The 12149-nt window shown below is 47.5% G+C and overlaps 2 protein-coding genes across 2 annotated transcripts; one reads left to right on the forward strand and one right to left on the reverse strand.

The window, feature by feature from the left end:
- Window positions 1-251: 251 nt before the first annotated feature.
- Window positions 252-1602, reverse strand: PtA15_2A751 (uncharacterized protein; the record flags this gene model as incomplete). Its single annotated transcript, XM_053166804.1, has 6 exons — window positions 252-330; window positions 422-464; window positions 565-917; window positions 1007-1041; window positions 1117-1486; window positions 1577-1602. 6 exons carry the CDS (start codon window positions 1600-1602, stop codon window positions 252-254), a joined length of 906 nt encoding a protein of 301 aa, XP_053017989.1.
- A 6294-nt stretch (window positions 1603-7896) lies between these two features.
- PtA15_2A752 (uncharacterized protein) lies at window positions 7897-9130 on the forward strand (the record flags this gene model as incomplete). Its single annotated transcript, XM_053166805.1, has 6 exons — window positions 7897-8052; window positions 8147-8282; window positions 8364-8476; window positions 8672-8735; window positions 8807-8892; window positions 8996-9130. 6 exons carry the CDS (start codon window positions 7897-7899, stop codon window positions 9128-9130), a joined length of 690 nt encoding a protein of 229 aa, XP_053017990.1.
- Between the last annotated feature and the right edge of the window lie 3019 nt (window positions 9131-12149).

Below are 12149 nucleotides of genomic sequence, written 5' to 3' on the forward strand. Positions count from 1 at the left end.
AGGAGGCCAAAGCAGAAAACAGTGGAAATGGATATGATGATCGCAAACAATAGAGACAAACAAATGCTTCGGGTTTTTTTTTTCTTTATCTGGCCTGTTGATAGGTAGGTGGAACTGTCAACAGGCGTTAGCAGTAGGACAAGGATGGAAAGAAGATATCTGCATCAAGAGCAAGAAAGGGCGACCAAACAGAGGATGTGTATGTGTGCACATGTGAAACAATAGCCCGGGAAGAGGAGGTGCTCGGTATGTTAGTGGCATGCCATTCCTTTGTCGGGTTGGCCAAATGAAATCTCTCGATGAAAAACAAAATGTCCAACAAATGCTCCTCTACAACCAATCATGAGATTAAGATAGTCAACATCCCAAGTGTTTTTTTTTTTCATTTTTGGATGATATTGTTTAGGAGAAAGACACTCACGCTAACACGGCCAATATGATTTGGGCGTTGTAAGTCATAACAACTTTAACGAGCAGGGGGTCGTAGACAATAAAAGGTCAGGTTCACATGCAGACTTTCAAAACGGTTTCTCAAGAAAATGAAATTGATCAAGACAGGCTCACCCAGCATCAAGAAGAAAGATAGAGTGACATTGGAGACGTAGAATAAACTACGGGTCAACTGAAGTGAGCGAGGGACAGCGATCTGACCCCAACTAGCCAGTTTAGGGCTGATGAGACCGACGTTGGCTGTGTCTTGGATAGCCGCCGGATTGTCGATCAAGTTTTCGTTGGAAGAGACTCTTCGCGGGGGTGAAAGGGCTCGTTTGGAGACCCCACCGCTCAGTTTCACTTGGATCATCCGCTCGAATCGGTTGCTTGCTAATCTGAGATATTCGTACCCCACAGCTATTAAAAATAACATCGTTAAGTAAAATAGTAATGCCATCGTGCCTGAGACGTAAAACTGTCGAAACCTGTTCCAGAGATTGATTTGTGGTGCAGACACCGGTTATCAGCCCCGTCGGACTCATTGATGAATGCTTGCGTAGTCAGGATAACTTACACAATGCAGGTACCGATTGGTTGCGAGTTGAAGACCTAAACGAGATCGCATCAAGATGAATTATAAGCTATTACTCTCAAATTAGATGATCCAAAAAAGAGCGAACTGACCATATTCATCGAACAATGGTTCATATTCATACCTTCAGGTTCGAGGGTAGGAGCGGAGTGGCCCATGCTGTGATGGTGGTGGTGTTGATGATCGTCTGAGTTGAGAGCGCTGGAAGCCATTGCTAGACCGAGGCCGGCGAGATGGGGGAATGAGAAGGGCACCTGTGAAGAGGGTGGAGGGGACGGCGGATGTTTCTGGTCCTGGTCGGCGGGGGTGGGTTTGGTGGGTGTGCTGGTGAAGATGTTAGGTGAGAGGTTCTGGGGTCTGATGATCGACTCGGCAATCGAAGGTCTCAACCTGCTGGCAATGGGTGGTGCTGCTCGTCGAGTGGAGTCGGTTGGGCTGGGCATGGCTCTCGGCAGTGGGCTGCTGTGGTGGTAGCCAGGGCGAGGGAAACAGTTTTAAAGGGGTTTTAACCAAATTAAACTCAGTCGAAAAACCCAACCGCACCAAACTCACCTCCATTCAACCGTGCCCAAGTCCATCCCTCGTATCGGAGGGCCCAGATGGACCCTGGAAAAACAAACATGTATGAATGTTTTGGCTAGAACCCAAAATGGTACGCACCAAAAATGTATGAATGGCCTTCTTTCGAAGTAAACATCTGCACCTCAAATGCATTTGTCTTCCTGGAAAATTAGTGTTACAAAGTAATATGAAATTCCTGAGTATCCAAGAGGATCCCCCGTGTTAGAGTAGCCATGCACTTATGCACAAATTATGGCTTAGCAACTATGTACTTACTCACCATGTACATAGTTTCTAACCTAGTCGGTGACAGGTACCAAACCTAAACTGTCACCGACGCGCGCCTACAGTTCCGGTTCTCACCTGCCCGGGCTCTCCTCTTTTCCTCACCGAGATTGGAGACCCCGGGACCGACACGTGAGAGCTGACCCGCCGCCGGACTGTATCGCGCAGGTTAGTCAACTCATTAGCAATGTGACCGAGATTGGAGACCCTGGGACCGACACGTGAGAGCTGACCCGCCGCCGGACTGTATCGCGCAGATTCCGTGCCTTTATAGGTTAAAAGCCGGCTCACTCCTAGGCCACGTTTGTCGGAGGTCGTTTCTTTCCAAATCTACGGGAGGTCGATAAATGAATAGGGCACAACAGGACATTGAAATAGATAGGATCTGTTTACGGGACGAAGGAGTCCCTGAGGAAGAAATTGAAAGGATCTTACAGGAAAGATACCCCCAGAACCCCCCCATCCCGACCGATATGGCAGCAAATCCCAATGATGCGCTCGCTACCCTCCAACGCCAAATGGCCGATATGACGGCCGAGTTGAACCGTCTGAAAGCGGCCCCGCCCCACATCCACGACCCGGTAACTGCTGCTGTTCGTGCCCAAGAACACCGTCAGGAAGTCATCCTTAGCAGTTTCTTGAAGTCCCCACTTAAGCTACACCGCGAAGTAAACCCAGATCATGTCGTTCTATCTTACAACTCGGCTAACTATTCGCAATGGGTTGAATCAATCGAGGCGACACTTCAATATGCATTCTCTGTTACCGAGCCTATGATTGCGAAGACGAACACCTTCACTGATCTGGCGACCGAATATAACCATGCGATCGCCAGCTTGATGAAGAACACGATCGACAAGTCGCTGCTGGGAATCGTCAAAGCCGCGGGCCACAAAACCGCCAAGACAATCTTCGAGGCGTTGAAACTTAAGTGTGAACGATCAGACCGCCGACACAAAATCGATCTGATGACGACGCTTTTGGAGTTGGCTAACGATACCGGCCTAGCGAATGAGGTGACGATGTCGCGGTGGGCTAAAGTCATGAGCGAGCTGGAGCAATCAAAACTCACCCTTAATGAGGCCGTCGGGATCATGCTTCAAATGACCTTCAAACCTGTCACCGGTGCCGCATTGACAAAGTTCGAATTTACGGTCGACCAAAACCTCAATGACAAGAAGGATCCTTCCTTCGCCGATGTTGCCACGGTGATCCAGTCTGCGACCGGCAAAGTTAGCAAGAAAGATGTGGATAGCATGGCGATGGATATCGACCGGATTCAGGCTTTGCATCAGGGAAACAGAGGCAAATACGTTGCTCCTCAACGACGTACCTCGGATGATAAATCCTCGAAACTCAGTCACCCGCGCTTTGCGGTCGAACGGGCCGAGTACTACAAGGGAAAGGGCCAAACCGAGTTGCAAATACAACGTCACGGTTTCGATTGCGCGTACTGCTCAAAGTATGGACATTGGTTCGCCGATTGTTCTGAATATTGGAAGGCGGTTGCGATGAAGGAAATCAAACCTCCACCACCGGATTTTGACTCGAAAGATTCGAAATACATACCGCCGCGACGTTCAGAACACCACGTCCGCAAAGTGGCGTTCCCAAACCTGACCGAAGGCGTTCTTCTGGACTCTGGGGCTTCTGCTCATGTGAGTGGGAAATCCAGTCTCTTCGAGCCGACTCGCAAGCTGACGACTCCACGTACGTTTTATCTTGCTGTCACCAACTGCAACGTTACGGTATCCGACGTCGGTAGGGTAACGATTCCGACGCCAGCGGGGAAGATCACGATTGAGGATGTCTACTTCGTTCCTGGTGTAGACGGTGTCATCCTGTCGACGGGTAGATTGATTGCGTCAGGCTGGAAGCTAGAATACAGGGGAACAGAAGCAACTTTATTAGATCCGTGTAATAACCGCTACCCCACCATCTTTCACAACTACTGCTGGTCTTTAGAGACTGTTCCGGATTCCATTAAAGCCAATAAAATCTCGCAATTACCTTCTTTCAACCCGTATATATGGCATGTCCGCCTAGGCCATGCGTCCGATGAAGTCGTCAAACAATACCTGAGAAACAACTACCCTGAAGTTAAAATTAAGTGGTCAGCTTTTTTTTGTGACCGGTGCGCGAAGTCTAAAAGCACGAACCGAAAGTCGATGGGTGTTGAGTCAAAGATTGTCCGTGAGAAGCCCCTAGATCTCATGGTCTCGGATGTCGCAGGCCCATTTGAGACGGACCTACACGGTATGCGTTACAGTATTACTCTCCGGGATCACGCAAGTACGTTTTCGTTCGTCGGAGCAATCGAGAAAAAGTCGGACGTCCCGGACAAGATCATGTCGTGGATTGCGCATGTGAAGAACTACTTTGGAAGATACCCTGTTCATGTTTGTTGCGACAACGCCCCGGAATATGTTCAAAGTCTCCGTAAGCGTCTTGATGAAATCGGAGTGAAGACTGCCCCGAGTGCCCCGTATACGCCCCAACAGAATGGTGAAGCTGAGCGGCTCAACAGAACGATCGGCGATATGGCGAGAACCATGTTGCATGAGAGCGGGCTTCCTCGACGGTTCTGGAGCTATGCATGGTCGACCGCTGGGCATATACACAATAGGTTGCCCAACTCGAGGTCAGGAGGAAAATGCCCCGTAGAACTCTTCTATGGAATAAGGCCGAACCCGGATGTTCTGTACCCGTTCGGAGCGAAGGCCATCATTCACATCCCCAATGAGCGAAGAAAGAAGCTGGACGAGCGAGCCCAGGATGCCGTCTTGATTGGATACCCGGATGCTGGAGCGGGGTGGCTGTTTTTCTCGCCGAGGGAGCGTCGCGCAATCCATTCGACTGCAGCAGTGTTCCCAGATTTTCAGAATCTGCCGGTAAAGAAGGAAGTAAAGAAATCAGATCTTGATTTTGTACTGAACCAGATAATGCTGAAACTCGGTGAAGAAAGGACGGACCTCATTGCGGCAGAAGAATCAAAGCAACTGCAAGATTTGACTGTTGGACCGGAGATCGACTTACCGAAGACAATCAAGATGGCGTTAAGCGGCTTGGATGCGAATTCGTGGAGAAAGGCGGCGGACTACGAGATGGAGAAATTCGGGGAGCTGGACGTGTGGGAGGCTGTTGATCCGTTCAAGGGAATGAAGGTGCTGGGAGCTCGTTGGGTCTTCTCACTCAAGCGACGGCCGGATGGATCGATCGAGAAGTTTCGGGCGCGGTACGTGGCGAAGGGCTTCAATCAACAGATTGGGGTCGACTGTAATGAAACCTATGCGCCGACTGCTTCACTGAATACGTTGCGCTTGCTTATCTCCATGGCAAACAAGTTCGGATTACCATCGGCCACGTTCGATGTCAGTTCAGCGTATTTGTACAGCCCGATCGAGGAAGACGTTTACGTGCAGCCACCTGTCGAGATTTTGCCCGCCCTGAAAGGAAAAGTCATGAAACTCAAGAAAGCACTCTACGGGACCAAACAGGCCGCAAGGTGCTGGTGGAAATTTTTCAAACAAACCGTAGAAAAGTTGGGTTTCGAAGCGAGTGAAATAGAACCATCACTTTACCTTTTCCGGAAGGGTGCTGGTTTTGTCATCATATGGCTTCATGTTGACGACGGTTTCGCGCTGGCGTCGGACAATTTCCTCTTGAACCAGTTGCGGGACGGGATGACCAAAGACCTAGAAATAAAATGGTCTGCGAAAGTTGAGCGCCTGGTTGGAATCAACATCGAACAGAAGTCAAACGGCGTTTTCTTGGATCAGAGTTTGATGGCGCAGAAGATTGTTGAAAAATACAAACGGAATGCTCACCTGAAGACGAGTCCTTTACCCGATGACGCCCTGGAAATTTCAACGGCGGAACCTATCGACCCGACTGAGTTTCGCTCAGTCATTGGCTCCCTGGTGTATTTATCTAGTGGCACTCGCCCTGATATTTCGTATGCGGTCAACTTGCTGGCACGTTTTTGTTCGAATCCCGGAGAAATGCACTGGAAGGCGCTCGATTGTTTGATTGGATATGTGCGGAGGACGATCGGAAAGCGGCTGGCGTACAGAGGAAGTGGCGATGGACTCCAGTTGTGGACGGATGCGAATTGGGGGGGGGAACACGAGCGATCGACAACGGGGTATGCGTTGACTTTTTGTGGTGATGTCATCGCATGGGGTTCTCGGCGGCAAACAGTAGTGGCCTTATCTACGTGTGCCGCAGAGTATGTTGCTCTCTCAGAAGGATCACAGCAGCTTGCGCATCTGATGAATATCCTTGAAGATCTCGATCAACACCCGCAGATTTCAATACATGTCGACAATGAAGCGGCTATATTGATTGCAACGGATAATACATCGAAGAAGAAGACGAAATATCTACAACGAGCCTTTTATTTCGTGAATGATCTTATCAGAGCAAATGACATCAAACTCGAATGGACCAGCACAGTAAACCAGTTGGCAGACGTATTCACAAAAAAACTTGGCGCGACGAAGATGGTGGATGCGGGCAACAAATTGGGTTTGGTCGGGTAATTTGTGCAGGCGTGGGAGGGGGTGTTAGAGTAGCCATGCACTTATGCACAAATTATGGCTTAGCAACTATGTACTTACTCACCATGTACATAGTTTCTAACCTAGTCGGTGACAGGTACCAAACCTAAACTGTCACCGACGCGCGCCTACAGTTCCGGTTCTCACCTGCCCGGGCTCTCCTCTTTTCCTCACCGAGATTGGAGACCCCGGGACCGACACGTGAGAGCTGACCCGCCGCCGGACTGTATCGCGCAGGTTAGTCAACTCATTAGCAATGTGACCGAGATTGGAGACCCTGGGACCGACACGTGAGAGCTGACCCGCCGCCGGACTGTATCGCGCAGATTCCGTGCCTTTATACCCCGGCAGCCGGCTGGATTCTATACACGGTTTGGATTTTGGCAGATTTTGGCGCAACTTGAAATAGTCTATCTTCACTAGGGAACACGCGGCTGCGCCGCGGCCCGACCCGCCCAAACAGGTAGCACCAGTGCCCACAAGCCACCAGAACGCTCCCACTGATAGATACAAAAAACCACCAGTGAATACCCAACCAGTTAAGAGTCACTCCCTGAGCTGTCCCGATCATGACGTACAGTCCGCAATCGACATAACCTGTTGCATGCACAGTGACTGTGCAGAGGGTTTCAAAAGGTTGCCAAGGCCTACACACGTTACATATTTATGTACAGACATGCGGCCGTGAGTGGTGTGTGACGCAGGGTGCCGTGTGTGACGCAGGGTGCCGTAACTTTTATGTATGTAGGTGGCGGGACCGGGTCGGGGTACATATGTATCTGTATGCTTCTCATGATCTGGATTTGTCCAGGGCGAGTTGAGGAACCTGCACCAGCAGGGCGGCGGGACACACACGCGGATGCAGCACAACAGAGGCCGCCGCTTGCCTTCCACCGAGCGCCCCTACGGAGGCTGAGTGGATGCCACCGCAACTCTGACCACAAGAGCTACGGCGAACTGACCCTCGCGTCACCCCAGCGGTGAGGTGATCACCATTGGCTCGGCAACTCGGTCACTCGGTCAGGTCGACCTTTGTCGTCGGGATGTCAGCCCGAAGGAGCTGGAGGTGATCCCGTGGTGTATTTGATCAATGACTCAATTCTCATGGTCCTTTAAGTAGTTGTCCTCTTCTGACCTTTCTATGTACTCTTTTTCTATTGTGATAAATAACCTTTATTTCTCAAGGTCTCGGACTCAACGGTGTCTGACGCGTTTCTAGCGAGTTATCTTTCTTCTTTACGTCGTGAGCTGGTTAGATGAGTTCACCGGCCCGGCGGACACCTCGTGGAGTGGGGATATATGATCGGGCAATAAGAGTAGGACGCTAGCCATCAACACATCTGGCCGGCTTTGATCCCCGCAAGAATTCTCCTAAGAAAAGTTGCTAGTCACGTTGCCATAATTAGACGACTATTGTCAATCCCCAGTCGCTGAATTAACTTTGTAGACCTTCGCCGCACTATTTCAATGAGACATCAAATATCCAAATTAACGCTATTTAATGGAACCAAGGCGAGTGATACTTTGGAAACAGTCGATTCCTGGTATGATCCTCCAGTCGACAAGGGTAGGCGTGCGTGTCAATATTTGGTAGCTATGCTCACTATCGAAACGTTTCTGTGTGTAAGCGACGCGTTGAGATCATTTATAATTCTAAATGAGAGTGAAGAAACCAAGGCCGAATTGATAAAAAGATATTTGATGACTTTATATTCAGGGATTTGCCACGTCGTTCGGAGTGTTACTAGATTTTTACCAAGATGATCCACGTAGCCCAATAAAGCAGGATCCACATGCCAAGCTCATACTTACCCTTGTTGGAACAATCAACACCGGTATCATGGGTATCACAGGTAAGTTGCATTAACCTGATCTGGACCGAGAGATTTAAAATTCAGATTTACTACACAATGCTGAAGCCTTTCTTCTTCTAGCCCCATTCATCTCGTTCTGGATTACCAAGAGGCCAGGCATAAGACGTCCATTAATGTTTTCTGGTCTACTTGTATGCACGCTGAGTTTATACTCGTCTGCTTATTCTACTTCTGTGAGACCGGGGTTTTTTTTAATTGTTCTGAGCCAGGGTTAGCTAATTCTAATTGCAACAGGCCTTTCACGTTCTCTTGAGCCAAGGGATCGCATACGGTATTAGCGGATGCGCGTTATATCTTTCGGCAGTGAGCTACTGTTGAACTCTCAAAATGTTTTTCCAAGGCATCGACGGTATTGATGCATTACGCAGCTCTCTCATCTTCCGGAATGGTTTGAACAAAAAAGGGGGTTCGCAAACGGAGTGGTTTTCACGGGTGTGCTCAGCTTGGTTTCACCATTTCTGTTCTAACCATTTTGCTTGACTGACCCTCTGAAATTGTCATAGGAACTGGCTTAGGAGGAATGGTCTTTCCACTCATGTTAGACTATCTTCTTGAGAAGTATGACGCAAAATTTGCCATAAAAGTTATCGTGAGTGGCTGTTCGTACTTTGAGCGACGTATGTTTGTTGAAAGTTCTCATACCAACGAGCGTTCTCAGACGGCGCTGGTTGCGATTCCGATTTTGTTGGCAGTTTTCTTCATCCACCCGAGAATTGCGAATGGCCGCCGGCGTCACGATAGCTCGGATCGATCTGTTTCCAGCTCATGTGAAAAGCAGGTCACCCCAAGCTCGCAGAACTTGTTCCGCAATTTTTCTCGTTGTTTAACGAAGATATTTTGGACTTATATATTTTTAAACACAATCCAATCAACCGCATATCACCTTCCAGCATTGTACCTTCCAAGTATGTCTGTTGGTCAACTGTTCATCCTGGAAGAAAAAAGCTCGAATATTTTTAGGTATTAAAATAATTCAAAAATTGCACCCTGCAGCCTACAGTCACTGTCTCGGCCTTGGCAGCGTAACGGGAAGTTATCTGCTGTCCATTCTAAATGGTAAGAGTTTCTAACTACTACAAAGCATTTTGACGAAGAATTGAAAATAGTTTCCATGAATCCCAGCCGGAACAATATTCTCGCAACTCGCAGCTGGTTACCTATCAGACCATTATTCGCCCTTCCTCATTGGTGTGTCAGCCAATGTCTTAGGCGCTGCAAGTGTTCTTGTCATATGGGGTGCTTTGAGCCACAATGGAATCATGTGGCTATTTGTTTTCGCGGCTATTTATGGTTGCACGGCTGGTGCATGGACCAGCTTATATTTTCGGGTCTTGAAATATTTCATCTGTTGGTGACAATTCCTGGTATTTTAACACGACAAAAGATCAAGCTGACAAATGAAATGCGCCTCCACATTTCCTTAACATTTTATCCTACTACCATTATCCATGAAACTCCTGAAAGCGGATCCGGAGATATTGTTTTGCGCCTACGGAACCCTTTTCATGACCCGAGGAATGGGCAACATCCTGGGAGGCCCGATTTCTTCAGCAATTGTTTCTTCAACTGCAACAGTTCCACACCGGTGTAGCGGCTTTCCCATTAAAGGTCCATTCTCTGAATTAATATGCTTCTTAGGACTTGTTTTTCTGAGCAGTGGATTACTTGGCAGCTTTTTGTGGCATTACTTTAGGCCTGCATCAAAAGTTGTTCGTCAAGATGCTGGCAAAATCGAACTCGACAAGCGAGTAATAATGTATGAAATTTCTGACAAGCAGGAATCAACTGATGACTGGAGTATTTCTTGAATAGGCCATCTACATGTTTCTTGGGTTGTTGTTATTTAGATTCTTCTTGTTTCTTGAGTTTGTTGCTACTTGAATTAATTCTTCTTGTTTCTGTATGTTGTTAATTAGGCCCCGTTTGGAGCCGATATAATCCGGGCGATCCGGGCGATATGTGAGTTTTTTTGCCTGACATCCTATGTGACATCTGATCAGGTCCGCCAAAACTTGATCAGATGTCACAAAATTCCAGATTATATCGTGCAATTATATTGGCTCCAATAGAGTCTTCTTTCTTTTAGAATATTTTGTCTCTTATATTGTCTTTTCTAGAATGCTTGGATTTTTTCCTCAAATTCTGGTTTTGTTATGCACTTAACCTAAAATCACAGTTTGCACCAAACTTAGGGCAAACCTTGCATTCAAGGTTATTTAAGCACATGCACAAAAAAATCACCACCCAACTTTAAATGAAACTTTGATATTTACTTCTGCCTGGGATGACAACCCAGCCCTCTGTCGGCCCCTCCCTGGCCCCCATACTGGCAGAGGGCAGCGGCCAATGGTCATGGGCACTGGCTGATGGGGTAAGAAAGGCACTCCGGTTCAGAATATGAACTTGGTTTTTCTCTTACCCAACGTGTAGACCACCTACTGGAGGATGTTGGCTCCGGGGGTGGATTTGGCATTGGGCCTTATCTGACATCTGTCAAGATGCCGCATGCGGAGGGATATGAAAAAAATGGCATTTCCCTTGGTCAACAAAACAAGAAATTTTGAGAAATCTTCCAAGCTTTACAGAAAAGACAATATGTACTCAACTTGAAAAATTTCAACAATACAGCAACAAAAGTCAGAAATTTAATGCTGTACATGAGACAGTGGCCTGGCTGTGGTAGTGCTTGGATATTGGCAACACTGGGCTGCTACACTGTCTAGAGTAGAAAACAGCTAACTGCCAATTACTGTTCAACAGCTGGGAACAGCATTGTGCCAACTCCCTGATTGGATTTTATCTGCTTGACTGATCCATCAGGAAGATCTTATTTAGAAAAATCTTATGCAATTTTGAACACCATAATTGAAATTAATTAATTATGCCCCATGTTTCCAACTCAAAAATGCAACCCCGTTTATATCATCTGGATTCAAAGGCCAATAAGGGGTTTAAATTGTTACTCTTTCCCACTCTAGTTCCTTTGACAGATTTGATACTTATTTTACTGAAAGATTGAAGAATGTTATCAGGAATCAGGATGCAAACAACTGCTTTCTTGCTGTGTCACACAAGCACAAGGCTGGTTGTAATAATTTGGCCAACCTTCAAGTTCAACTATGTAGATTGGTTGATGATTAGGCCAGTGTTGATTTTCATAATCAGAAATTGGGGTACCTATTGGAGAAAAGCCTTGATAGTACTACTTGAAAGTCCCTCCCCTCAATTTGGGGGAGTTCTGGTGGGAATGGGGGAGTTTTGGTCGGAATAGCATTTGGCTGGCGGCAAAGCCACCCCTCCTGGAGCCTGACTTAACTAAGCCTCCCAGGACTGGGGGTGCGGAGCACCCCGATGCAAAGCATCTCCCATTCCCAATGGGAGGCTTATGAGTTATTGGCTTTTTTCCGCATGAGAGCTTCAGGAAATTTGTGGCTTTTTGCCCACTTTTTGAATCAAATTTACATTACACAGCGCGCACTCATTGTGAGTCAGCGAGCTGAAGTACACGGGATAGCTGAGCATCTCAGCTTCAATGTAGTGTCACTTTTGTGATATCTACACTTGAAGGAGAGTTTTGCCCTTGCTCAGCAGTCAAGGTGGATGGATGATGGAGTTCTGTATTTAAATTGAGTCCAAATGGATCTTCTCGGAATTTGCATACACACTTCTGGCCAAACACAAAAAAATCACAAACTTCAAAGGGAGATGGAAGGAGTTTGTGAAGGGGGAAAAAGTGGTGATTGACACCAAAAGAAAGAGAAAAAATCAGGCCTTTAATCTGGCAACACAGGAAATAGGAATACACAAGGAGAAGACCCCTGAAAGGGGAGTGGGAAAAAACTCCCA

This window comes from Puccinia triticina, chromosome 2A (genome assembly GCF_026914185.1).
Source record: "Puccinia triticina chromosome 2A, complete sequence".
Taxonomy (NCBI): domain Eukaryota; kingdom Fungi; phylum Basidiomycota; class Pucciniomycetes; order Pucciniales; family Pucciniaceae; genus Puccinia; species Puccinia triticina.